This window comes from Synchiropus splendidus, chromosome 9, assembly GCF_027744825.2.
Source record: "Synchiropus splendidus isolate RoL2022-P1 chromosome 9, RoL_Sspl_1.0, whole genome shotgun sequence".
NCBI classification, from domain to species: Eukaryota; Metazoa; Chordata; class Actinopteri; order Syngnathiformes; family Callionymidae; genus Synchiropus; species Synchiropus splendidus.
In genome coordinates, this window is record NC_071342.1 from 14,878,723 (window position 1) to 14,906,284 (window position 27,562).

The window sequence follows — 27,562 nt, forward strand, 5'->3', positions numbered from 1 at the left end:
ACTGGATAACACAATTGCGGGCTACTCTTTGAGAATCTTTCAGATGACTGAGGTCCGCTTACTCTCCCTACTGCAGACATGATCAGCTAGTTTTATTGGTGACCTTGGGATGAAAACCTTTGGTGAGTGAAGCGAAGAGTTGCAGAGCACTGGATGTTCCAGATTCAGCGAGTCTCATGAGACAGTATGCCCTTTAAAAGACCATCAGTTTTTGATGTTGAGACTCTCAAAAAATTGTTTTTAAAATTCCTTCTGCAATTATAATAATAATAACAATAACCATCATCATGATGCTTCTTGAATCGGCTGCTCTACAGACTAACAGAGCAGGTCCGGGGCTGTAAATGGCCTGCGAACATCTGCGCCGGTGAGAGCCAAAGGCTTGGGGCCACCTTGTGGCTGAACACAGCTCCATCTCCTCAGATTAACAGTCACGGCAGAGCTCAAATGAACACACAGCATTTGAGACAGAGAGGGGGGGGGGAAAGGTCCAAACATCACTGTGGATTATGACCATTTCGGAAGTGTTTTTCTGTGATAATAAATGGGGACGTCTCTGCGCAGCCTATCGGATTCCGGGATGCAATACGCATCCAAATGAAAAGAACGCCAGTCCTTTCACTAATCCTAGTCTATCCTTTTTATCTCGGGACTCATAGCAGTCTGATCACTATGGGACAGCGAAGCGGTGGGACAAAGCCATGCGGATCATATTCTTGTAAATGAGCGAGGAGACTGGTCGCGGGGACTTTAGCGGGGCGCATGTTACCTGCAGCGTGTGCGTAACCGTGGGCCAACATGTTCCTGGTGCTGCTCGTGGGGCTCTATGTGGCCACAGGTGATCTCTTCCCTCCTGTGGACTCCTGCCCGTCACAGTGCAGCTGTTTTTACCACAACCTGAGTGATGGATCCAAGGCCAGGTGAGGACCACGCGCCGAACTTCATTTTTCATCAACTGCTCGCACAAAATGAGGCTTTGTGCAGCCATGCAGAATTTAAGAGGGGCTTCGCTCGCGGACGGATGTTTGCACACGTGCACAGGCATTCAAGCACTCTAGTTAAATATTGCAGAGCATCCCTTTAATGTATGTCTCACGCATGTTATGCATGATACCATTCATTTTTCTGTTATATTTCTCAATGAATTTTGAATAAATGTGAAAAAATACAATGTTTTTATGCCTCTAATCCTGTGCTGTGCGTTTGCAGGAGTGTCATTTGCAACGACCCCGAGATCTCTCTGGTGCCTGTCGGCTTCCCCGTGGACACGTCCAAGTTAAGAATCGAGAAAACAGCCATCCAGCGGATACCGAGCGAAGCCTTCAACTACCTCTCCAGCTTGGAGTTCCTCTGGATGTCCTTCAACACACTGTCCACGCTCAGGTCCGACAGTTTCAGGGGGCTTTTGAATCTGGAGGAGCTGCGTCTGGACGGAAACGCGCTGGGAGCATTCCCCTGGGATTGTCTGATGGATATGCCAAGTCTCAGACTTCTAGATTTGCACAACAACCAGCTCACCTCGCTGCCCGCGGAGGCCACCACCTACATCCGGAACCTCACCTACCTGGACCTGTCCAGCAACAACATGATGACTCTGCCGGCCCAGGTGCTGTCCACCTGGCTGGCTGTCAAGCCCACGCAGGGGCCGGAGAGCTCCAAAATGATACTAGGTGAGAGAAACCTTTCGACATCCCAGGTCTAAATATGGAGTTTTTCTAAACAAACTTGGTGTTAAAATGTCTCAAGTGTAGCCGTGTTAACTCTTGAGAAATGAAAAGTGAAAAGGAAGAGTGAACCAGAATTTTTCAAAAATATTTTTCCAAAATATCAATGTTTTTTGCTGTGTCTAGAGAATCAAAAACAAATCTGATTTAAATTAATAAAAATATTAAGCAAACTTTTGTTAACTTTGGGGATTTCTGGAAACATCTGAGTGGACATATATTGGATGAATAAACATGTCTCTGCTTATCATGCTAAGAGAAGCTAAAAGAAATCTGGGTGAGGGGTGATATTCCCGTCATTTGAAATTAAATAAATCACCATAAAAAGCTTTGAGATTTGACATTAGAAATAGAACTCCTCTGGCCAGTGCCTTTAAAAACCCATTATTCTTCATGAAGGAGAACTGAAGAAAGAAACGTTTGTCACAAACTGATGTTTCTGCGCCCGAACACGCTGCTCCAGCTAAACTGACAGTAGACAGTGACCTTCATCACAAGCACCCACTCACCTTCACCATCATCATCATCATCATGGCCATCATTGCCATAGTCACGGTCATGATGTAGTTTATGAATTAAATATTAATCCTCTTACAGGATTAACATCCTAACATCCACATCGGCCATCTGCAGGCTGCTCTGGCCTTTTGCACGAGGCTGCTGTGCCTCATGTGTTCCCTCTCATGCCTTCCCTCAGGTCTCCATGACAACCCCTGGGTGTGCGACTGTCGCCTCTACGACCTGGTCCAGTTTCAGAAGTCGCCCACTCTCTCCGTGGCGTTCATCGACACCAGACTCAGGTGTTCGGCCCCGGAGAGCGTGTCGGGGGTCTTGTTCAGCGACGCAGAGCTGAGGCGCTGTCAGCTCCCGTGGATCCACACGGCTGTGGCGCGAGTCCGCAGTGCTGTGGGGAACAACGTGTTGCTCCGGTGTGGGACTATTGGAGTTCCCATTCCTGAGCTGACGTGGCGAAGGGCTGACGGACGGCAGCTCAACGGCACAGGTGGGTCAGCGGCTGCTTTGATGTCACAGTTATTCTTCACCCTGCGTCCCTCACCATCAGCTCCAGAGATAAACTCATCACGTAGTGCGTCTTGGGAGGCAAAGAACCAGAGTTTCCAATAGAAGCCACGTGTAACACACTACTCAACCACAAGGGGCAGCAAGTGAGGAACTCACACTACATGTCTGCTTCTCATTTCTTTGCTGCAACTCTCTTATAAGGAGCAGCATCATGACTGTTTCCTCAAACATCTCGTCTCTGCAATTCACTGAAGGACACGTCCATCTCAAGAGACAAGCCCAAGATTATAGGCACATATCTGCTGTTTCACCTTGAGTTTGTTTTCAGATCATCTTTATTAATGTTTCATTATGTACTTAAGCATTTTACATGGAAAACATTTCAACTGACAGTTGTAACTTCACAATAATGTCACACTTATTTATTCACGCCTGAACTAACCCCAGGGGTTTGGTTTTGGTCCAGTTAGTTGGGTATTTTTAGGGTTTCTGAGGTGAAATTTGAAGCTGGAGTCAGTGTCAGAGGCAATGTTAGGGTTACTGTTGACAGTCTCTGTGAGTGGTTAGTTGTCAGTACTAGTAGTAAATGTGAATCTTCTGGGATAAAACTGCACAAACACACACTCTCACATGAATTCAACTCAACCACCAAAGGTCAATCTGGGGTTGCTCCGGGCCAATTTTTAGAAACTGATGTGTCCTTGTATCATGTCGCGAAGCTCCCCATCCTAGATGTACTACAAGAATTCTCAAAATTTGACAAACCATGAACATAACCTCCAATGTTTTGGGGTACAGTTTGGAGGAAATGACAAATGTATTGGTGACGACACGCGCCTTGGATTTTCAGGAGATCTGATGTTTAAAGTACATGGCTCAGAGTGTGAAATAATCACTGCTCACACAATGTCTTGTGGATTCTAAGTACTTGCTCTGGTTTGTTCAAAGCTAAACGAATCGTTCATTTCCCATAAGCGTCTACATGTTCCACTAATCCCAGTCTCCTTCTCTGCCGTGTTGTTAATTAAACTGAGAGCCGACAGACGGATTTACAGCAACTTACGCAACCCTGTTGATGATCGATGCCACGTCGTGCAGTAATCCTCCGCAGCATTATATGGAACTGTCGTGACCATAACGTGCTCCTGTGTCTCCCAGTCCAACAGGAGACGGCCAGCGACGGCATCACCTGGTCCATCCTCAGCGTCCCGGCCGTGTCCTACAGAGACTCTGGGAAATACATCTGCAAGGCCACCAACTACGAGGGCAACGCAGAGGCCGTCATTTTTCTGATCGTGTCCAACTCGCCCAAGTCTGAAGGGAACCAAACCAACGACAAGAAGGCCAAAGTCAAAAAACCCAACGGCTTGGGCAAAGCAGCCTATCAGGAGAAGCTGGTCGCCAGATATGTGGTGCCGACCTCCGCTGCTTCCTCACCTTCCATCTCTGACTCGGAGTCTCCATCGGGGCTGGAATCTGATCCTGAAGCCGTTGTTTTCAACAGAGCTACGTCCGATCCTGCGACCTCATCTAACCAAGATGCTCTGCTGGACCTGGAGAAGACCAATCTTAGCAACCTTGCTGCCAACACCTCGTCCTTGCAGCAGGACCCGGACCGGGTGGTTCGCTCGGTGAAGGTGGTGGGAGACACGGACAACACCATTTCTCTGAACTGGAGGGCCCCCAAGGCTAAGAACACGACGGCCTTCAGCGTCCTGTACGCTGTGTTCGGAGAGAGAGACATGAGGAAGATAAACGTTGGAGCGGGTCAGAACCGCGTGACCATAGAAGGGCTGGTGCCCAGAACCAAGTACATCGCCTGTGTGTGTGTGAGGGGTTTGATTCCTAAAAAGGAGCAGTGTGTCATTTTCTCCACCGATGAAGCAGCCAGTGCCACCGGCACCCAGAAGCTCATCAATGTCATCGTGATCACGGTGGCCTGCATCATCGCCGTCCCGCTCACCGTCATCGTGTGCTGCGGGGCGCTGAAGAGACGCATCCAGAAATACTGGGGGAAGAAGTCCAAGGACATCCAGGATTCCTACGTGACCTTTGAAACTCTGTCCCCCGGCACCAAAGCCAAAGGGCTGGAGGGCGAGTATCTGAACAGACTGAACCCAGAGGAGTCCAACCGGCTGCTGTCGGCCCGCTCCAGCCTGGACTCCGAGGCCACGGCTAAAATAGAGGGACAGCCTAATGAGTACTTCTGCTGACATCATGCTCCAGCTCCGGCTCCCGCTCCACGTCACCTGCCCCGCGCTCACCCGCACCCCAGCCCGCTCTCAAACACCCACTCGCACCCCCACCCGCAGACTCTTCCTCACCTCCAGCAACGCTACCACCCGCACCCGTACCCCCACCACTACCCTTACCCCCACCATCAGCAGCACCTTGACGTCAGCCCCCCGCTGACACGGTCCCACACGCCCATGCCCTGGGACTCCCCTCCACCTGTTCCCCCTCGCTGGATCACACCACCGACCCCTCCCCCTCCAAGAGGAAACTTCTATCAACGAACATTTGCACGCTGCACTATCATGGAGATATCGGTTTAGAGAGGGGGGCGCTGCGCAGTGGCCTGTCAATCATGTGCTTACCATGAAATTGAGAATGCTAAAACTAAAAAAAGGAACCATATATCTAAAATTATGTATTTCATTTTTTATTGAAAAACATGGATGGTCACAATTAAAATAGTTGAGGGGTAGTGGTGTGTTCAAAGTGCCTGTTAACAGTCTGACTTTCACGTCCTTATGAAGTCAGTGAATGCACCATTGCTCAGAGGAAAGCTTGAATGCAAAGTGTAAGTGTAAAATGACAAACATTTTTTGTTTATTAAATTGTTGTTGTTTTTTTAAATCCCTGCTTGCCCACAACAAATTAAAGATTTTCTTTTAATTGAAAGGACCATATACATTTTAAATATTATTGAAGAATCAAATGGAAATAGATGCAGTTTTATTAATTTCTTTTATTCCAAAATGAATATAGATTATTTATTGTTGCAAAATGTTTAATTTCAACTTGTATAAGTGGTTTCAATTGAAAGTAAAATATACTACTGAGAATTGAACAAAAATATAATAAATATGAATCTTGAAAGTTGTGCTAATTTTTTTTATTATTAAGGGAAATCCAATTAAAGTTAGACAATACTGCATATTGGCACATGAGTGACTGAAGCGGCCCAAAATGGCAGATGTGGCCCCCCCCGAGGACAGTTAAGTGCAGTGAAGAGAATAGGAGGACTCGCTCAGTTTACACACTTGTTGCAACTTGAAAAACTCTTCCCAAGTCAGTCATCGACCCGCCGTGTGAGAAACGTCTACGATCTGATCCGACTCAAAGGGAACTGCTCAATTGTTCATATGTATGTGTATGATTTGTAAATACTTTTGTGTACACTTACATATACAGTTAAGTCTGTGCCTCTGTATATATCCGTCATACGTTCTCGGAGAAGATACACACACACACAGGCATGTTTCAACACTCTGGTGAACGGAGAGAAGCTGGAGCTGGAGAGAAGTACGGAATGAACTGAACTATGACACCATGTAAATAGAAGAAGAAGAAGAAGAAGAAGTGATTTCTATTCCCAAGATGTATCACCATGTATTTGTTTTTCCCTACTTCCCTGTTAATGTATTTACTCCGATGATGTGCATATCGATAAATAAACTTTTCTATATACACATACATCCAATCACGGTGTGAGTTTCTAGACCTGCTTCTACACGTCGGTACATTTGTGTTGTTCACTGAAGCCACTAACAACCCACCTCCTCCCTGGCTTCTCCTTCTCCAGCACAATTCTCTGGTGTTGTTATGTGAACTTCAGTGCTGCAGCCTCACAGCAAGAGGGTTGTGTGTTCTAATCCGTTTTCTGTATGTTCTCCCTCAAATAGAAAACCAGAAGGTAAAACAACTAGCATCCGCTCTGGAAACAACAGAAATGCTGCTAAGCTTTCTGTTGTTCTCACATTGTTCTGTGACCTAAACCAGGTTCTGAACCTTTTTGATCTCGGGGCCCATTCAATAGAACTGAATCTTTCCACTTGATTTCATTTGTGATCAATAACCGTATTTAATCTACTTACACATAAACAAAGTGTAAGTCATTTTCATCAACTGTACTAAAGAAAAAAAGAAAAACATACACTTGAGAAAATTGGAAAAAAAAGAATACAATTCTGAATAAAATAAATCCATGTCTAAATGTTTAAAATAAAAAAATATATATTTTATTGAAACTCCAAAGAAGATATGAGTGAATTGTAAATAAAAGTATTGCTATAAAATTTGAATACATTTTCAAAACTGCAACAACAAGGCGCTTTCATGAACAGTTTTGACTGTTGGCGGGGGTCGACTTCACTTTCTTCATCATTTTTTCTTGTCAAGAACTTCTACGTAGTTGGTAACAATCATAGATTTGCAGCAGTCAAGTCAATTCAGTGACACACTACTGCCACCATATGTGGCGAGTGTATTAAAACTGAGCGTCTCACGGCCCAAAGGTGTAAGAAAACTTTTAGCAGCCCTCTCGGAGGCGCTCGCGGCCCAACTATGGGCCCCGGCCCTGTGGTTAAGAACCACTGTCCTAGACAATCCCAAAACGTACCCTTCATAATGCCCCTCATTTTACTTTGGTTATGACACCAAAAGGTGCGTTCAGGCCTCCTCAGCATGACCATACCTGTGTCTTCACGACAAACCCACTTAAGTCCGGCTTATGTGCCTCTGCTGGGTTATTTATCAGCAGGTGGTAAATACTTTAGCATCCAGTGGGTCACACCGACTGACTTCCTCGCTAGTATCCTCAGTGCGTCAGGGATTAAGTGCCAATAAGCTTCTCCTGTCTGCCGCCATCACCATGTCTTGAAAGTCCATTTTCAACTCATGACTATGGACACAGTTTACTACCTGCTAGTTGTAGTGTTGTTAAAAATCCAACCGTCCAGAGGTCAATGTTTGAGTGGGTGCAGCTGCGTGGACGACCGGCATGGAAGGTAAGACCTGTTTTTAATCTGTAATCTGACTCAAACGCCTCGCAGTCTTCTGTGTCAGTGGGTGACTGAAGCAGTGCTCGTGAAAAACAACAGATCCGGTTCATGTGGATACACAGATCCCTCCAATGATCTATAATCTCTTTGTTTGCAGTCTTCAATTTGTTATCCACAATCCAGACTGGAATTGGCTCATTTGGAAATGAGGATAGTCGTACATATTCAGAGATACTTCCAGGGTCCACCAATCCAGACACTGGGCAGATTACCTGCTCACTTTAATCCAACTGTTTCCTTTCAGGTCACTGATATGTATGGAGGAGGGGGCGTTCGGATCCATCCCGCAGAACATGCCGCAGGATTTGACTAAAATCCGAATAGAAAAATCCCACTTCACTGAGATACCCAGAGGAGCGTTCCTCAAAACACCTGCCCTGGAGAACCTGTGGCTCAACTTCAATGACATCACTGTGGTCAACTCCAAGGGCCTGGAGGGTTTGGGGAACCTGACCGAACTCCGTCTGCAGGGGAACAAGCTAAGATCTGTCCCTTGGACCTCCTTTGAGGACACACCTGCCCTGAAGATTCTGGACCTGAAGCACAACCAGCTGGACGTCCTCCCGGAACACGCGCTGAAATACCTGCCTGGGCTGACATATTTAGACCTGTCCTTCAATCAGCTGACAGTTATATCGAAGGAGGTCTTCCAAAACTGGCCTCTGTACCAGAAGCTCCAGTCAGCGGAAGAGCGGGATGCGACCGGGTCAGGGTCCAACGTGGTCCTGGCGCTCCATGACAACGCCTGGCTGTGCGACTGCCGCCTGAAAGGCTTTGTGGAGTTCATTCGATCCCTGAGCCCCCCCATCATTCTGATGAACTCCTACTTGAGCTGCGCGGGTCCGGACTTCAGAGCGGGGCGCTTTTTCCACGAAATAGAGCTGCAGGCTTGCGTCAAGCCGGTGGTCAGCATCCCCGCCGCCAACGTCAGCCTGCCTCAGGGCGCCAATGTCACCCTGCGCTGCCTGGCCATGGCCAGACCAGACCCTGTTGTGTGGTGGACATATGGCCTGAAGATAATCAGGGGATTCCATGGTAAGAGTGTGATTTTCTCAGGATGTCATTCTCATGCACAGATCTGCTGCTCGAGAGTTACGACACGCAAACTTTCAACCCCTGAGCAGGTTTTTTTCAGAGTCAGAAGTGAAAAAAATAACTAAAAAAAAAGAACTCCAAACAAACACACAACTTCCCTTTTTCAGGTTTTATGTAAGTTAGCCAAGTGCCGACCTGTCCAGGGTGTCCCCTGCCTCTGACCCCTTGTAGTTCGGACCATTCCTTGCCTTGAGTTGTTTGTCTGACACAGGGCTGCAGTTGTGGTGGTGCCGTGCAGGAAACTCAGGGATCCATCATGTACTTCTTGCCAAATATGGCTGTTGAGTTTTTCACTCGTTTTCGTGCTCTTACTTTCCTCATGTGGCTTACAACTGTCAGTCACAGTGAAGCATAGCGATACTCCCGTGGGGATACTTCAAAAGCCAGTTGTCCCTTGGGATTTTACTCCTACACGGTTGTGTATTCCTAAAACTAGTTGTGTGTTAGAGGTGGCTAATAGGTCATTTTCCTTGTCTAGTTTTGGTGCAGGAGCAGAAAATTTTTGAACCACTGGGGCCACATGGAACCCTCTTTACGGGACCCCCAACATTTGAGTTCATATATCTGTCGGAACGCTAATAACATTCTGATAATATTGTTTACATTGCTTTCAATGAGAAAACAATTGAGTTATGGTTTTGTTTGGGAAGAAAATATATATTAATAGAAAAAAGGAGGCATCTTTGAATAACATAAAAACAGAACAGGCAGCAGAAATTGCAGGAAAAAAAATTGACATATGATCGCAAAATAAATATATAATAATATAATAATAAGATAAAAACATTCATCCAGTCATGATCTTTGAAGGGCCTGCAAGCGACCTCTTATCGCCAAATGCCCACATTTGCTTGCTCTATGCTTCTGACAAAACAGCTCCTCCTACAGTTGACTTTGGGATCTTATAGAAAAACATGGCTTGTCATTGTGTTTGACTGTTGGGCTTATATCTGACTGCTCTTGTTCCTCACATTGTTTGTCATGGTCTGACGTGAACTGAAGTCGCCGTCAGTAGCGGAATACTTTTAAATAATGAAAATATTTGCTGAAGTTATCCCAACTCAGGGGGCAATGGTGGTTAATGCTGTGGATTTTTTCTCATAGAAACCCAAGAAAGAATGGATGAGGACACAGTCAGGTCGCTCCTGGTGATCCCCTCCGTCCATGTCGCCGACCGTGGGATCTACACTTGTACAGCCATCAACTTCATGGGAAACTCTTCCGCCAACGTCTTCCTGGACATCCGCTCTCCGGACTCCTCGCAGACGTCTTCCCAGCCTGGCCCTGCGGCAGGTCAAGCTAGCGTTGAGGAGAACGTCTACATCGACATTCGTATCGCCAAACAGACGGTGCGAGGAATCACCATCGAGTGGTTCGCCGCCCTGGACCACCCGGCCGACACCTGGTTCACTGTCCACTTCGGGCGAGCCGGCGCCGAGAAGAAAGAAACCATCTACATCGGACCCGGCATCAACACCTACTCGGTTTCCGACCTGATGCCGGCCACTAAATATGAAATCTGCGTGACCCTCAAGAACAAGTCTCCACGTTTGGGCCAGTGCATCGTGTTTGTCACGGGAAGTGACATCACGGAGCTGGAGCAGCGGGAGAAGCTGATTCACATCGTGGTGATCGTGCTGGCGATGGTGCTAGCCGTGCCGGTCGGCATGTACGCCTGCACCACCGACACCAGGCTGGCCTGCGTGGAGGGAGTCCTGGCCTCCTGGAAGAACCGGCAGAGAGAGAGGAACTCACAGAGGATGGAACATGAGCGGCAGGGAACCTTCGACAGCCTGCAGGCGGCCAGCGACGAGGGGCTGGTCAACAAAGAGTCCAGCGACGACAGGAAGGTGAGGCGGAGGTCGGAGGACTGCGTCCGAGCGCATAAAGGGCTGGGAGACCACAGTAGAGTCACAGCGGAACTTTATTAAACCCCGTCGATATTCACTTTAGCACCATGCTCATTTGCTAGCGCTAGAAATGCCAATAACACCTTGGTATTAATCTCATCTCTTCCTCTGTTCTAGGCCCGGGACTTTGTTGCAAAGATGATGAGTCATGAGTCATGAATGATGGCCTTTCACTTGAGTCACATTGCTGTTGTCTGGAAAACAAATAGTCTGCCTGTGTTTAAAATTCAGCCCTTTTTGACTCATAATTCCACAGATTTGCACGTCTGTCTAGCATGTAATGTTGACGGACGCTTAAAGGAGTCTGCATGTAAAACGCATTTTACCTCAGTAGTGTTTATTTTGAAATTACATTTCTTGTACGTGTGTATGTATTTCAAAGTTCTTTTTATTGGAATTAATAAAACACTTGAGTTACTGAGGTTCTGCTTTTGTCTGAGAACCACAGTTATTCTGGAGTGCTCTCACTCACACATGTCAAACTCAAGGCCCGGGGGCCAAACCTGGTCTGCCATGCTATTTTATGTGGCCAGCCAGGTCTTGCTATTAATAAAGGTTTCCTGCTTAAAATGTTGGACCCTTGTGCGATTGAGTTTGACAAACCTTCTTTTACGAGATAAGTCTTAGGATTAAACAATGACCAGGAAAATAAAGCTGGTAAACATAAATCAAATGTAGTACTGTCTTAGCTTGTCAAAATAGTAGTATTTGGTGCCAATGTTTTCCACATATTCAGTAGATGAAATGAAATGCAAAAACTGCAGTGTCTTTCTTTCGTCGGTGGTTAAAATAGTTACAGGAATTTATTTTTGTGGCATTATTTGCTAGTCATGAAACCGAACAACCCGTGCTTCAGTTGTCTAGGGAATATTTCGGCCAAGGAGTCTGAGTCGTGGGGATTCTGGGTGTCTTTACAATGGTGTTGTGGACCCGCCATGTGGAAGAAAACCGATGGATCAGGGAACGACAGGAACCTCCAACACCACTAAACCGTTTTAAGAAGAACGGCCACATATCGTAGATGGGACAGCAGGAGTTGTTTTTATTTGATAAATATTTTAATACATTTTTTTGTTAAAAATGGACAAAAATTGACCTGATAAGAGACAATATATGTATATTTTAACATTTTAGATTTTTTTAATTGAAAAAATAAATATATAAATATTAAATATTTCAAAAATATTTTCAAAATTTTCCTTTTTTTTTTTATTTTTTATTTTTTTAGTTCTAACTCATTTTCCCGGTTATCTTTGTGGTCTTTCTGAAATGCTTTAACCACTGAGGTGGTGGAGTCAGGACTGCAGACTCATACTCCCTTGTTGGCCTGAAGGCCATCTTGATCTTATTTCTGACTTGTGTATGAGTCTGATACTGAAGTGTCATACTGCTTAGCTACCTACTTTCAATCTGTTTCATGCATAAGAAAATATGATTTATTCACACAAATGTGAAGTCATACTACCAGAGATGAGCCGGGGCTGAACTTGCAGAACTGATTTGTGAATGTATCAAACACCCTGATACCTCTCCTTACGCTGTGCACTTAAGTGACTTAAGTTCCATATAAGCTGGGGATCTGTAATCCCGCCTGCGTCACTGTCCACGGCTGCCATTGTGGCATGAGCCCGGCCTGATGTGTACTGACCGACTCAGACAGATGGCCCTGCGGATGTGCGCCATCCAATGGCATTGTTCATTTGAAATGAGCGCGGGTGTCCGCTGACGTAAAAGAGCGGGCATTGTTTCTGCTGAAGATCAGGGTTTAAACAAGATTGGCGGCTCTCATTTTCCAGAACGCAGACACATCTGCTTTCTCGCTTGTTCAGATGTGTTTATATGATTTGCTGTTGGGGGATTGATGCTGCTTTTGTTGTAATCCTCATCCACTGTGTGCGTCACATGACCCTCCTGTCAGCCCTCATCTTGCGATACATATCTGACAGGTCTGATTTATTCTGTCCGACAGTTTATTTGACACCAACATTATTTTGAAACCTGGAACCAGGAACATATGAGAGTGAAAGATTCGATTACTACACCTCAGGCCCAGTGAGAGAGCGAGCGAGCGACCGCCGCTTCGAGGCCGCCTGTCTTTCACAGTGAAGCAATGCTTTTTGCAACTTTCAACTCTGTAATCCTCTATCAAACAGTAATCCTGGCTGCCTCTTACATGGCATAATGCATGATCATTTGGGCGGCTCCTCATATTCCCTCATTTCACTTGAGAGCATTAACAGCTTGTGATTTAAAAACAAAATCTTGTGTGCGTCCGCCGCCATTCTGAATATTGTGCCTTTTTTCGCCGAGAGCAAAATATCACATATTGGTGGAATAAAAACGGCCTCTGTTTTTGGGCCGAAGCAACTGAGGGGTCAGATTCTATTTCGGGATATAATCCCCAAAGTCTGTCCTGCGTCATCATAACCATGGTAAAGATGCCAGAAAGTTCCCTGCCAGCGCCACACATCTTCAATCCAGGGTGAGTTTTGGGTTCTGGCCATCAGAGCAATATTATAAAGAGGAAGATGGATTAAAGTAATCAGCAATTTTATGTAACTCAGAAACCATGTGCATGTTTGGCCACGGACTTCAAGAGAGCGGCTTGTAGCTTCATAATTGGGATCTGGGTTTGATGCTGCTCAATGGAGATGGAACCATTGGAAATGCAGAGATGGTGGTTCAAGCTGTGGAGTCAACAAGCAGGAGCCCAACATCAGACACTCCAATTTCCTCCCCAAAACAGTTCACAGGTTCATGGATGACGCTAAATTGTTGAGTGTTCATGCGTGGTAGTAGTGTCTATATATCCCCAGTCAAGGTCAAAGGTCGACCTCCTGATCAATACTGTCCCAGATTTGCTCAAATATATATATATATATATATATATATATATATATATATATATATATATATATATATATATATATATATATATATATATATATATATATATATATATATATATATATATATATATATATATATATATATATATATATATATATATATATATATATATGCTGCACACATTAAACAATATGTTGTATGGTTTGGAAACAGTGGCACTGAGGAAAAGGTCTTCAGAGATGAAAATGCTGAGGTTCTCTCTGGGAGTTTCAGTCCCCACCCTTGTTTCAAATGAAATTAACTCCAGATTACACACCAGACTAGCGACTGTCTCTGACGCTGAGTCTGAACAATCGTCCAGACTGAATGTCCTGCCAAGAGAACCCATAAAGTTTCTTCAATCCCCGTCTCATCATTATTGTAATGGAACAACAGTGTCTTGGTAGTTTACTAAAACAAGCCCGGAGCCCAGCTGGGGTCCTCAGAGAGACATTTCTTGTTCTGCTTTTAATGACGGTCAGAAGAAACAAAGTGAGACACATTTATTGCTCCCTGGTTCTGTGCAAAGCTGGTGGCGCCCAGACGAGGGCGTGAGTGAGACAAGCTTGTTTAACAGGCCTGGGTTTGTTTGTGAGGTGAGCGCCAGGACGATGGTGTCTGTCATCCGTTTAGATAGCTCACACTGGAGAGTCAAGCGGGTGAATTTTCAGGACCGATCCCCTCCCCATAATAGTTGATGTCAGTCCACAAAGTCAACACGGTTACGTGACAGAAGAGTCCCGTCTTGTCGCTCACCTGGATTAAAACCTTTCCTTCCCTATGTGCTGATCTCTTTAGACAGTTCAAATGTCATGAAGATCTCCTCTAAGGAGCTTTGCTGGAGTCCAAATAAAACAGACCCATTTCACCCGTGTTGTGTGGAATCTGAAGCCTCCTGTGTTGAGAGAACATGCGGGGGAGTTGAAAGTGGAGGTTGACAGAGTGAGAGGCACGGGTGACCCGCCATGATGGATTGTGACAAGGAGACGGGAAGCAGAAGTTTGGAGGTTTGGAGGTTTACAGTGGCGCGCTGGGAAGTGAGTGCATGTGGAGAAGCTTGGAGGGTGAGGCCAGGCTAAAGGAGTCAGATAAGAAAGAAAGCTGCAGATTGTTGGGCAAAAATATTTTAGTTAGAAAGTGACTTTATTGACATTTATTGGAATCAGTTGACAACGATCTGTTATTAAAGTAGAGAAATAAAAAGCATCTCCTTTGACACACACAGCCGCACTCTCTCTCTCACACACGCCCACACACCCACTACATGTTATTCTGCAGTCCTTTCTTCTCCAGTCTCATCTTCAGCTCTGAAACAAGCGCTCTGTTCACAGTCTCCTGTTTGGAGTTCACCAGTTTTCGCTTGGGTCTGGCGTCCACATCTGCCGAGACAGTCGGCACCGCCCACCTACGCTCACCTGAGGGGAGAGGAAGCGGCGGTGGGGGCAGGGACGGGGCGGACGGCGGCGGGGGCCACTGCCTCACAACGTTAGCGGCGTTGTTGTTGTAGTTGACGTTCTCCACTCTGGCCGCAGGCGCCTTTTCCTCCTCCTCCTCCTCCACTCGGAACTTCTCCTCCGGATTATTGAGCCTCCTGAGCGGGTTCAGGAAGATCCAGGAGCTCTGTGTCCGCTGCCGCCTCCTCACGCGGCGGTTGGGCATGATCCTGTTGGATTTTTTGTTGCGCAGGAACATCGCCGTGGAGATGATGACAGTGACAGTGACCGTGACGCTAATGAAACCAGCCAGTATGCCTAAGATTTGTAACGGGCTTTTCCTATTCTGCATTAAAATTGATCCCAAAGAGCCACCATTGACTTTGGTCTGTAAAAGAGCACAAGAGAACACACATAACGGGACTGAAGTCACTGTCGATCACACAAAATATTGTGAGCGCTGCCTGTAAATACTGCTGTGTGTTTCTTCAACATGAACAGTGTCGGTTTGTTGGGACAAGATCAGAGAGGTTAACTGGGAAACCCTCTTGCTGAGACCATTCAGCATCGGCCACTTGAATAGAGGCTTGGGAACATTTCTTTGTGCTCATGTACTCTTTTACAGACTCAACTAGTACTACCACAAAGTCTCTATCACAGCCCATAAGAACCACAGTACTGATGTGCTGATGATCTCAAGGCAAGCTTCGCTTATGGCACGGGCCTCTTGATAATCTTTCTGATCTTGCCCTGAGGTTTTGTTCGAGACTTTTTCACGGAGCTCCAGTAAATAAGAGTGGATATGATGATAGTCAGTGTAATGGCCACGGTGACAATGGTCAAACAAATCCCAAACACCACGCCTGGACGTCTCCTCAGGCCCATGAAGTAGGTGACAAATCGGGACTTTATCTGGAAACATAAGCATCTCAGTGAGTTCACAGTGAACTGCAGCGACAGCTCTGATTCAAAACGTCTTCTGAGGAATGTCATTTCGGAGCCCACTGAATATATACACCATAGCCGTGTCACATGTCTGGAAACAGGCCGCCGGGCGTCACTTACAAACTAACGGAAGCGTAATGCGTGTGGCGTAACTCACCGCCTCGGTAACGTCGATCTTGACTACGGCCGTGGTGCTGAAGGACGGATGCCCTCGGTCTCGCGCCTGCACCACCAGGGACCAGGTGCAGTCCCGCTGTTTGGTGATGTTCTGGATGATGGCCATGGACTTGATGTAGGACTTGAGCATGATCTCCCCCGTGTCAGAGTTAATGTCGAAGATGTTGTTTTCTGGTTCGGCCCTCATGATGGCGTACTCAATGACGTTGTTCGGTACTTCCGCGTCGTCGTCCACGGCCTGTGGAAAATGTGGTCCAATGAGGTCACCGCCCGTCACGGCGTGATCCCACCTACCTCTATTTTCACCGGCGCTCCGATCACCATGGTCTTCTCGAGGAAGTTATCGTTGAACGCAGGTGGGTGATCGTTCAGGTCCAGAACCGTGACAAAGACCTCCGCCAGGCTGTACTTGCCCTCTGAGTCTTCCGCTTTCACGTAGAAGTTGTACTTGGACCGCACCTCGGCGTCCAGACTCGCCCACGGTTGGGTGTAGATGATACCCGTCATTGGCTGGATCAAAAACCTGGCAACAACAGGAGGCGGTTTTAAGCAACGTGTGGCTCTCAGGGTGCGACGCTGACCTCCTCATTCATCAAGCTTGTTTACATGAACTCTGGTTGAGAGTCCCTGACCCTCATTCCTGAGTTGAGCTGGACTCTCGGTCAATAAACAGAATGTCACATCCCCTCTTCAGAACCTTTCCTGCCCCCACAGGACTCTCTTAACTGAGAGAACTAGCCAGAACGTCATCTGTAAGTTCTGTTCCTCTGAAATAAACACCTTGTTTTGACCCAAATATTCATTGATCCCGATGTCTACATTCAATTACGTCATTTTAAAAAGTAATTAATTTAAAAATTGTATTTGATGACATTGAATTTTTATCATTTGTGGAGTCGAGCTTCACAGCATTAGCAGTTTTAGGATTTATTAGCTACAGTAAATACATTATATGGAATACCAGGAGTGCCAAAAATTATCCAATTAAATGCGAAAATAAATAAGGAAACAATGCATAGACACAAATGGAAATAGTTTTTTCACATTTCTTTCCAAATTTTGGCATCAGTTTTTCGTCCCAGAAAAAAGAAAGCGACTTTAAGAGATCTGTGTGTGTTGCTGCTCAGTGCATCACATGACGTTCTCATGACAGTTCCGGGGAGATTTAGGAGAGGTGCAAAGCTTAAACCAGGCAACACACAGTGAGGTGGCACTTCCCTGAATCGTAAGAGACAAAGCCACTGACTGTGACCCCAGTTGGGTGGAAAGTGTCAATTTTAGCGTTCATTTAAGCATAACTGGCCTTGAATTCAAACTGCTAGACATAATAAATAAGCTGTAAAAAATGGATGTAAAGATAATTAAATTAATATATGAAGAAAAAAATCATTTTTTCTTTTTTTTTTTAGCTGCTGCTAATACTTTGGAATACAGCCTGAAAAGATAAGGTTAGTAGTCTTCTTGGAAATCAAATTTAAAGGCACATTTTAATCTATTTTTATCCTGAGATTTTTTTTTTTTTGAACTTGTTTCATACATTCTTCACTCATGGGTCCAGGTTTGTTTGACCTATGCTGATACTACCGGCAGAAAAAAAGACAGTTTCATGAATGGAACGTTGGATAATAACAAAAGGAGGAGAGGAGGATTTGGTCGTCCTCGGTGGCTGACGTGAACTTCGTGGCGGTGAAGGTAGTCCGCAGCAAAGAGCAAGTCTATTTTCTCCTCCAATCCTATTAGAGGATTAGCAGCAGCAGAGGATGAACGGGCCAACCGAGCGACTACATGCTCTTGTACATGGAAAAGTGTTTCTGGGAAAAGTCTTACATTCATGTCGGTTCTTAACCAAACTGCTTCTAAAACTTGCCTCATGACGAATTAGTCGCCGAAACGAAGGCGTTTTTAGGTAATCTGAGGTAACACAAAGTGGTTTTGTCCAAAGTTGATGCGCTAAGCTAAAAATGTCCCAAATCTCTATCCCCTGCTTATTTTTGAAATCCTTCTCTTGGATGGAATGTGACATCACATCTCTTCTCTAAGTCTTTGCTACAAGAGACGATCTGCGCTCAGAATTACAGACATGTTTGAACTGAAATTCACAAGGTCAGGTTTTCTTTGAATGGTAACCAAGATGGATGTTTGTGCTCTCGCTTTTTCGGAACGTGGCTTCCCTCTCGCTCTCTCTCGCCCTTCTCTCTCTCTCTCTCTCTAAACAGTTCTGAAAATCTAATAAAGGTTGTGATGTTTGAAAATACCAGAGCATTCTTGGCGGGACTTTAGGTGCTTATCTAAAATGAACTGGGCAGAGTTGCAATAAAAAGTCTGCTTCAATAACTGTGTGTTTTTGTTCTGCTTTCTAAAGTCAGTTCGTGTCACAGACGTTCATCCTGTCTCTGCACTAGAATAACCCTGTTGTTGTCGTACTGTTTACAACACACCCACATTCATTTTGTGCCACGCTCTCATGCCATGGAGTTCCTCATCCAGTCCAGATGTTTCCATAGTAGGAAACCACGTTTTGGTTTGTTTACTTTTCACTGGCTTTACTTAACATGTTCATAGTGGAGATAACAATGTGATCTGAGCTTGATCTCGTCCGAGCACTTGGCTTCTTAAGGACTACACAATGGTGGTGTTTACGCTGTTACAGTCGAGGCTGTGGAGCCAAAGAAAGAAAAAAGGGGGTTAAATTATACTTCAAATTCTACCGGTGTCTGGTGTTGGAAGTGGGACAGTCAAAGCAAATCAAGTGTGTTTCATTCGTATGAAGGACCCTAAAGGCCCATTGATGCTGCCTTTACATACGAAATTGTATCCGTACATTTCAAACGATGTTATCATTCATGAGCACATGCTTTCATGCATTCTTTGCGGAGGTGTTGCTGTTCCCCAATATATCCACCAGGGGGAGCAGCCCCCAGTCAAAAGTTTATGACAACAACAAACTCCGAAACAAACATAGTGGCACAGGAGAAGCACTGATAATGTACCACTTGCACAAAAGACAAAATGGAGGCAGCGTTGTAGAAGGCTGTTGTTGTGTCTCATTCAACCTACGTATTGGGGAGTAACAGCAACACTGGCCCCCAAGGTTTCCAGTGGTACTACTCCCTTTTGTCTATATCCGTAAGCTTTGTGGAAACATGCAGAAATATGGACAAAACGAACACACAGCACGGACAGAAGGCTCCATGCGTATCCAAATCTGTGCGTAATATTGAGCAAAAGAGGGCCTTCAGGTGAAGTTGTCTATGAGTCTTACAGACTCGGGAGTATAGGTGGAGGGTGTGCTTCTCAGGGAACCCGAGAAAGTGAAATGAATGAACTCCATCTTTGGTATGTGAAGGTCTGTTTTCAGGATTCCCCACTAAGGCTTAGAGTTTGTGGCAGGTGTTCACTACAAATGGTGTCAGAAGTGGGATTGCGCTGAATGAGAGGGAAAGAGATACAATTCTTCGCTTCGAGTTGTGAGTAAGACAAAAACTTTTTGATAATAATTACATTGTAATGACAGAAGGATCTGCCTTATTAACTTACATGTCTGCTCCGGATCCATAGATGGAGAACTTGACTTCACCCCAGGATCCTGAGTCTGGATCTGTTGCCTGAGAGAGACACAAAAAGTGTAGCACACTATAAGGAATTTCTATTGGTCATTACTTTTCTCTGCAGAGCACCCTGATTTCCTCCCGTGGTCCATAACAAACAGCAGCACCCCCCAGGGGACCAGAACTATGCTGCCCATATGGAAAAGAAAGGAAGATGTGTCGACCATTTAAAGCTGTTGTTGCGCAACAGAGTGCATGTGTTGTCTTGAATCAGCAGAAATGGGAATGAATCATGGGAGTGGGTCTGCGCAGGATGCGACAGAGGTCATTCAAAAAACAGAATGGTTTTTGATGTCACAGGAACATCATGAGATCACCAGCTAATCCGTCTGTCTGTCGCTCCGCCGTCTCCATGTGGCCGAGGTCGCACGTCCACGTTCTTTTATCTGATTGAAATGGCCTCGCAGCGCAGCAGGGGGTCTTGGTACAAAGTCATCTGCGCGGCGCTGACAGAAGGCCCAAGGTCAATGGGATGGTTTATGACGTTAAGATTTTTTTTTTCCCATCTTTTCTGCCGTGACCTTGGAAGTGTTGCTCTGCAGATCTGTTTGCTCTGCAGATGCATGTGCTGCTGAGCATTAAAAAACGAAAATCTGGGAATTTGGTGTTACACAACAAAATGAAAGTGATAGCCATCTGGCAGCTTACCTAGCCTCGCTTTTATCTACATGTTTTCACCAATCTCGGCCCAAAAAGTCTACATTTAGGGAATTAATGGCTCACTCTGGCATTTTGTTCAAATCAGCAGTGCACCTCTTAAACTCCTCGTGACGTATATCGGTGGGGTATTTTTAGATGGAATTGGAGCGACTCACCGTGACGGACACGACATTAGAGCCGCCCGGCGAATTTTCCGGGATTCTGGCGATGTAGTAATCTGAGGAGAATTTGGGAGCGTTGTCGTTGGTGTCCATGAGATGGATGACGATGTCTGCGGTGGCGCTGAATCTCTCCGGCGTGTCGATCTCGATGGCAAGTAGCTGGTGGACAACACGAGTCGCATGTTAAGCCTGATAAACTGGACAGTCACCATCAAGACTGGAGTGAGTTTAAAGGCGTCAGAGAAGGGAGTGGGAACACATTTCAATAAGAAGTGGGACTTGATTCAGTTCATAACTGGAAAGATGTTAAAGTTATGTTTGTAAGTCAATCTCAAGTGAGTAACAGGATGAAATGTGAGTCCCACACATGGTTTATATTCGGCCAATGAGCCACCAGCTTTGGGTAGCGACCGAAAGATGAATAATTTTCTAGCCTCGGGTGCACAGAAAGAGAAGCTTAGTGGGGTTCTTGATGTGCAGGTGGCAATATACTGAGAAAATGTCCCAGTACAGCTGTTTACTTCCTCCACAGAGGAACTACAGGAAGAAGCCTGCGGCTCTTTATCCTGAATTATTGACGTCACAAATGACCAAGCAGGTGCAGGAGCGGCTTCTTTGCTGCCACATTTTCACACCTTTCACAGCGTCACACACCTTATAGGTCAGAAAATGATGCTTCTCATAGTCCAGCGATGCGGAATCTTCCACCAGGATCGTGACCTGAGCCTCGTTCAGCACCGTCTGTGGCACGACTCGCAGCATCCTCCCAGGTCCAATCAGTCTCAAGTTAAATTTAGCGTTGGCTCCCTGCAGAGGCATCATTTTAATCACTGTAATTGCACATAACAGCAGCTGCGTTACCGTATATGTGTGCGTTCATGGTAATCTGCCATGAGACATGACAGAACGTACACAACCTGGATGAGATTCAATAAACATAAAAGCCTGTATTTTCACAACATTAACAGTCGAAGCGCTATGATTCTTCTATCATTTCAGTAGCTCGGCGCTTCTGTTGATGCTGTAACAGTATTATCGGAGATAACATCAGACATTTGGACTGGGTTTGGACAAGAAGCTGGAAACACACACCGGCTTGCATAAGCAGACAAATGTCATCGCTCTGTCACACCGTCTATTTTGTGTTAGCTCCCTGTAAAAAGCGTGCACTTTGATGGGGGATTGTGAGTCATAATGTTCGGGTTTAACAGCTCATTAGGACAGAATGTAGTTCAGCCAGCAAAGTGACTGTTGTGTAACAAGTTTCACTTGAAACATGTCTGTTTGCTGCGACGTTCTAACACAAATCACAGAGTGCAGTTAAAGGGCAGCACTACAGTCAAATCCATTAAAAACAGTCCTGTCATGTTTCGTTCCCCTTGTGCTTTTATTTTGTTATTTCTGTGCCATTTCCTGTTCCTTCTCGCGCTCTTCAGCTTCACGGCAGCGCGGCTGGATCCCATTCCGCTGATCACACTCCACTGATTTCTACGCCTGGGTTCCAATCTGCGCTGCCAGATGGTTCCTTCGCGTCCTCACGGTTTTTCCCTTGCCCTTGCGTGTATTTCCCATTCCGTGTTGTGGTGTCGGCATCCTTGGTTCCGCGTTCCTGTTTGTCTTTTGTGTTTCTCGCGTAATTGTTCATAAACCTTATTGAATCTACCCTCGATCTCCCGAGTGTTCTGTCAGCCTGCAATAATTCAGCAGCTGGGTCTGATCCCACAGACAGCCATGACATGTCCAAGTATAAAGGACTTAGAAGCAAAGTACAGGTGTGGCTGCTCACCTGATCGGAGTCGTTGACGGTGATTTTAAGCCCCCGCAGGATCTCGCCTTCAGGCGGATGCTCATTTAATGTCAACTCAAAGACATTTTGAGGGCCTTTCTCGCCGTAGAATGTGGGAGGATTGTTGTTCAGATCCACCACCCGGATCACCACTGTGGCCAGTCCGAAATCCATGAGCTGGCCTTCAGGACCCACCTCCGACGCCTGGTGAAACAAAGCATTCTGACTATTGAATCCAAAAAGTTAAGACCAAGCCTGTTGGAGGGAGCTAAACCCTCATGAGGCTAAACGAACAGTTCACCAACACTCACTTTCACTTTGACGTTGAATATTTCTCTCTTCAGATACATGGGGAGCGTCAGGAGTGTGATGCAGCCGCTCGTTCTGTTGATGCTGAAAACACCATCATCACCTGAGGAGGCATCAGGCGACGGTTATCCCAAGAGATTTCCTTTTCATGACACAACTTGCGGATGCTTACCCTCGTCTAAAGAGTAGACTATCGGGTTCGGATTCCCCACGTCGCCGTCCTTGGCCGTGACGGTGAAAATTTCAGATCCCTGTGGAAGTGAAAAGCAGGTGTTTCAGCTCAAAAGCATGGAAAGGCAATGCTGAAAATGTCATTCCGTTCTGCATGTGAGGAGATAACATCGTGAGGAGAGATGACTGGCATGGTGTGGCATTTGTGTGAAAGGGCAGCAAAAGAAATGTTCTTGTTTGGAAGTTAAGAGCTGAGATCACCATTGAAAGATGTTATATTTAACAATCATTTAAATGTAGCTTATGTTGTGTTGACGCAAAATTTGTTTTTAATTTAATTTATTTGTTGCATTTATTTTAGCAAAATCAGGAAGAGACAATGTCAAATAAATAAATAAAAAAGTTAACTAAAAAAAAAAACAAAAAACAACTTGAGTATAAAAGATAAGATAAAGGATTTCCAACTCACTGGTACAGACACTTCATAAATGTAGCCAAAGTAAGGAGTCCCGATGAAAGATGGCGGCGTATCTTGAGCATCGATCACGTTGATCGTCAACGTGGCGGAGGACGACAGAAACTGCTCCTTTCCATTGTAGTTCCCGCCACCGTCCTGGAAATAAAAACAAATACATCAACCTTCTTTCTCTTGCAGCTTCTCCCTTCAGGGGTTGCCACAGTGGATCATCCTCCTCCATCTCACCCTGTCCTCTGCTTCCTCTTCTCTCCAACCTACAGACCTCATGTCCTCCTTCACCACCTCCATCAGTCTCCTCTTTGGCCTTCCTCTCCACCTTCTGCCTGGCAGTTCCTACCTCAACATCTTCATCTACCAATGTACTGACTCTCTCTCCTCTGTACATGTCCAAACCATCCATCTAGCCTCTCTGACTTTGACTTCTAACCACCTGAGCACATGTGCTGTCCCTCTGATCTACTGCTTCCTGAGCCTATCCATCCTGCTCACTCCCAGAGAGAAGCTCAGCATCTTCATCTCTGCTACCCCCAGCTCTGCCTCCTGTCTTTTCCTCAGTGCCACTGTTTCCAAACTATCCAACATTGCAGGCCTCACCACCCTTTTATACACTTTCCCTTTCATCCTTGCCGACACCCTTTTGTCACACATCACACCTGACACTTTTCTCCAATGATTCCATCCTGCCTGCTCCCGTTTCTTCACCTCTTCCTCACACTCTCCATTGCCCTGAACAGTTGAGTCTAAGTACTTAAAATCCCCCACCTTCTTTCGATTCAAAATATGAGCAATATATGTATTTTTGCAAGTAGTTTTTAGTGTGAATATGACTGGGGGCCCCAATCAGAATGCCTCATTTTGAATGGACGAGGTGATGCCACGATCATGGGCTGACTCATACTGTAGACAGATAAATATCGGTTAATCCAATCGGATTATTATTTTCATGTATCTTTTTTTTTATTATGATGCACATTGCTTAAATAAATAAACAAATAAAAATGCCCCCCTACCAAATCTGATCCGGAAGCCCATCTCTAGACTACTGCTCAGTAAATCTGTGAAACTGAACTCCTATTATCTCTCTACCTTAGCGACCACCGTCACAAAATGTGTCTTGGTTTTCTCAAAGTCCAGCGTCTCGTCTGATTTCAAGCGAATGATGCCGCTGTGTCTGTCGATGCCAAACAAACTGGACTGCGCATTCTGCAAAGAGAAGACAAACAAAAGCAGGCTTTTAAAATGGCACTGAGGAATCAGGTCACACGAGAGTGAAAGCCTTTAGCCAAACACCATAATGTGACATATCATGAAGAGTGGTCAGATGGTCCAGCCACGGCGGCTCCTTTCAACTAAGCCATATTCAGTGTCATGTCACATCTCTTGTTCCATCTGGATTCAAGCAGAACATGTGTCGGAGGACTGCGCTCACAGGTGAAAGCTGCCGCGTCCAGATGTGCTCTGACTCACTGGTCGCTGTCACTTGAGGCCAGATGTTGCCTCTCTTAGTCCATACCAACACTCAACAACAACAGTTGGAGATGTAATTAGGACTTAAGCCTCATAAACAAAAGCAACACAAACTCAAAAGTGCTAGAATTATACAAGTACAGAAATCAACTGAAAACAGTGAAAGAATGGAGACAGGATGGTTGCGAGACAAAGTGCCCAACAAACAAACAGCTACCACTATACATGCTTAACTAAAACTCCCACAATATTCTGCCCTTATGTTTGTGTTTTCGCCCCCTCAGTTGAGTCATGCTAACATTTGAGGAGCTTGAGGTGGTGACCCATTGTTTGCAGGATTCACTGTGACTGAAGCACACGAACAAACAACACAGACCTTGGATGGATCATTAGATGTCGACTTACCTGGACATAGTAGGTGATGGATCCTCCAGAACCGGTGTCTCTGTCCACGACTTCGACCTGGTAGATGCTGCTGCCGGAGTCTGTTGTCTGGCAGAGGAGGGAAATATAAAACGTCTGGTCACATTTTCTTTGGTTCTTATATGTGTTTGTGGACTCTGAGTTCAGGAAAATTTAACGTAAAGAATATTTATTCTTGGATTTACAAGGATATAATTCTGCTTCAATTGTTCTTAAGTTCTTTCTAGCATGTCTCATAAATGAACCCAACAAATGTGACTCATCAAGTTGGGTCATGTGCCAGAGCAAAACACTATTACTATTTTTGACTTTTTACAGACAGATATATTTGATCATAAACTTGACCATACACTTGTGTTTACCGTCCATTATTTGCTTGGTTTATCTCTAGTGACACAGACCTAAAAAGGGTACATAAATAGCCAGTAAAAGCAAAAGCCAAGGCAAAGAAACCGCAAACTATATCACTAAAGAGAGGCAGATATACATAAATCAAGGTGCAGAGACAAACGTACAAATTCAGAGAGTCAAGTAAACGTAATCATATGGCAACACACGTCATGACTTACCTCCAGTACATCAATAATGGCTGGCATGTTTTGAAATTCTGGTTTTTCATCGTTTGCATCCATCACAAATATTGTGACTCTTTCCACCACCTGGAACACGACGCATTCAAAGTTGGTTTACTTAATGCAAAAGTATTTCAATATCGTTTGAGTATGATTTTCCAAGTGACGTTACAAACCTTGCTTTGTCCATCTGTGATGCTCACCAATACGTCAACAGAATCTTCTTTCTGTGTCGTGCAAAACAGTGTTAGAGAGACCAGTTTGTTGCTGTGACGTTGTGTTCCTCTGCTTTGCACTCACCTCTCGATCCAACTCTTCTATTAAAGTGATGTTTCCAGACTTTGGCTCAATGCTGAAGTATTCTTTGGAGCCGGGCTCGAAGGACAGGCCGTACCTCACCTCCTGACCCTCAGGGTCTGTGCCGTTGAGGCTGTAGATGTGTGTACCTACGAAAGACAGTGGACTCTAATGTGGGCTGCTGGTGTCGTGCCTCCAGGAAAACTGGGTCAGATTTGGTTTTAACCTGGTGAAGGTCAGAGATCAGACTCACCGACCGCCGTGTCCTCTGAGAGGCTGAACAAAGCCAGGTTCCCGTTACGACTGTAAGGGCCATTGTCGTAGAAATAAGGAGCAAAGTCTGCTTTCGCTTGAGAGAGAAGGAGATTTAAGACAAGTGAGTTTGACATGAAAAATAAGCGTGACACACTCAAAACAGCTATAAGAAATAGTCACTAAATATTCTCTTTGGAAGTATTTTTGATTTCAATGGTTGTTTTGACTGGAAACTTGACTTCTGGAGAAGAACAAGGCAGCGAACAATCCTCTCACGCGCCTTCTTTCTAAAGCTGGATTAACTCTGCTTCGCATCAATATTGCCCGAGACAGTTTCCTTTTTTACAATTTAAATAGATTATATATTTATAATTATTATATATATTTTAACCATTTGAGCCCACTGCTGAGCCTTTGAGAAGATAACAGTACATTTTAGAGTTCTTTCAGTTTGGTATTATTCCAACTAGCCTTTATTTTTAATGGAATCTTCAAAAAAACATGTTTAAAAAGGTCACATCTCATGAAGCTGTGTATCTGCAACAGTCCAATACATTCACTCTGACTTTGAAACTTACCGATGCAGGCGTGCACGAACAAAAATAACAGTTGTAGATCTATAATCTTCACATTCTTCATCCTAATGGAGCAATCCATGAAACCGCACCATGAAGACGACCCGTCCTGACATGAGACGCAGCTCTCAAGGTGCCTCTGTCCAACTGCAGAGGCAGCTGCTCGCACCTTAATCCAATGACTCTTCTTAAGAGTTTCACCTGGACAATCCTACATGGAGTCTGGTGAGACCTGGGCGTCTGCACGCGGGGCCGGGGGTGGGGGGGGAGCAGATAGCTTATTAATTCATTTGAACTAAGAGGAATTCTGACTGATGTTTACTGTAGGGATTAATCTGAGATGTAGTGGGATTAAAGATACTTGTGGTTAATGTTTGCGTCCTGCTATATGTGACGCCATCTGTCCACTCCACGTGCCCTTCTGGGGCATTACATGAAGAAGACAACCAGCGTTTAGTCATAGATTAGTCATGAATCAGAAGAGACTGCAGATGAATAATCTGATGGGATTATGGCTGAACGTGAGACCATGTAGATT

At 45.2% G+C, this 27,562-nt stretch overlaps 3 protein-coding genes across 5 annotated transcripts; 2 read left to right on the top strand and 1 right to left on the bottom strand.

The window, feature by feature from the left end:
- Positions 1-547: 547 nt before the first annotated feature.
- lrit1a (leucine-rich repeat, immunoglobulin-like and transmembrane domains 1a) lies at positions 548-5,602 on the top strand. Its single transcript, XM_053875868.1, has 4 exons — positions 548-920; positions 1,210-1,670; positions 2,422-2,727; positions 3,906-5,602. Exons 1-4 carry the CDS (start codon positions 799-801, stop codon positions 4,958-4,960), a joined length of 1,944 nt encoding a protein of 647 aa, XP_053731843.1. The 5' UTR covers positions 548-798; the 3' UTR covers positions 4,961-5,602.
- Positions 5,603-7,521: 1,919 nt separating this feature from the next.
- Positions 7,522-11,236, top strand: lrit2 (leucine-rich repeat, immunoglobulin-like and transmembrane domains 2). 2 transcript variants are annotated; one of them, XM_053875870.1, is made up of 4 exons: positions 7,522-7,759; positions 8,058-8,848; positions 10,013-10,758; positions 10,936-11,236. In XM_053875870.1, the coding sequence occupies exons 1-4, from the start codon at positions 7,650-7,652 to the stop codon at positions 10,975-10,977; spliced, it is 1,689 nt and encodes a 562-aa protein (XP_053731845.1). In that variant the 5' UTR covers positions 7,522-7,649; the 3' UTR covers positions 10,978-11,236. The 2 variants fall into 2 exon arrangements, with proteins under 2 accessions (XP_053731845.1, XP_053731844.1); XM_053875869.1 differs by having other exon boundaries at positions 7,523-7,759; positions 10,013-11,236.
- A 3,593-nt stretch (positions 11,237-14,829) lies between these two features.
- On the bottom strand, positions 14,830-27,197 carry cdhr1a (cadherin-related family member 1a). 2 transcript variants are annotated; one of them, XM_053875965.1, is made up of 17 exons: positions 27,028-27,197; positions 26,448-26,543; positions 26,198-26,343; positions 26,074-26,124; positions 25,895-25,984; positions 25,308-25,394; positions 24,522-24,638; positions 23,427-23,570; positions 22,959-23,037; positions 22,789-22,889; positions 22,478-22,681; positions 21,346-21,498; positions 20,686-20,850; positions 19,800-19,867; positions 16,557-16,785; positions 16,243-16,500; positions 14,830-15,528 (listed from the first exon to the last, which is right to left on the bottom strand). In XM_053875965.1, the coding sequence occupies exons 1-17, from the start codon at positions 27,104-27,106 to the stop codon at positions 14,968-14,970; spliced, it is 2,628 nt and encodes an 875-aa protein (XP_053731940.1). In that variant the 5' UTR covers positions 27,107-27,197; the 3' UTR covers positions 14,830-14,967. The 2 variants fall into 2 exon arrangements, with proteins under 2 accessions (XP_053731940.1, XP_053731941.1); XM_053875966.1 differs by having other exon boundaries at positions 15,380-16,052.
- Positions 27,198-27,562: the final 365 nt, after the last annotated feature.

Bases quoted from the DNA above. Each gene is read 5' to 3' on its own strand.
- lrit1a (XM_053875868.1), top strand. From the start codon at position 799: ATGTTCCTGGTGCTGCTCGTGGGGCTCTATGTGGCCACAGGTGATCTC. The intron at 921-1,209 runs GTGAGGACCACG...GTGCGTTTGCAG, and splicing joins AGTGATGGATCCAAGGCCAG to GAGTGTCATTTGCAACGACC. The intron at 2,728-3,905 runs GTGGGTCAGCGG...TGTGTCTCCCAG, and splicing joins ACGGCAGCTCAACGGCACAG to TCCAACAGGAGACGGCCAGC.
- lrit2 (XM_053875869.1), top strand. From the start codon at position 7,650: ATGACTATGGACACAGTTTACTACCTGCTAGTTGTAGTGTTGTTAAAA. The intron at 7,760-8,057 runs GTAAGACCTGTT...GTTTCCTTTCAG, and splicing joins GTGGACGACCGGCATGGAAG to GTCACTGATATGTATGGAGG. The intron at 8,849-10,012 runs GTAAGAGTGTGA...TTTTTCTCATAG, and splicing joins GATAATCAGGGGATTCCATG to AAACCCAAGAAAGAATGGAT.
- cdhr1a (XM_053875965.1), bottom strand. From the start codon at position 27,106: ATGGATTGCTCCATTAGGATGAAGAATGTGAAGATTATAGATCTACAA. The intron at 26,544-27,027 runs GTAAGTTTCAAA...TTCTCTCTCAAG, and splicing joins GTTCGTGCACGCCTGCATCG to CGAAAGCAGACTTTGCTCCT. The intron at 25,395-25,894 runs GTAAGTCATGAC...CTCCTCTGCCAG, and splicing joins CCATTATTGATGTACTGGAG to ACAACAGACTCCGGCAGCAG.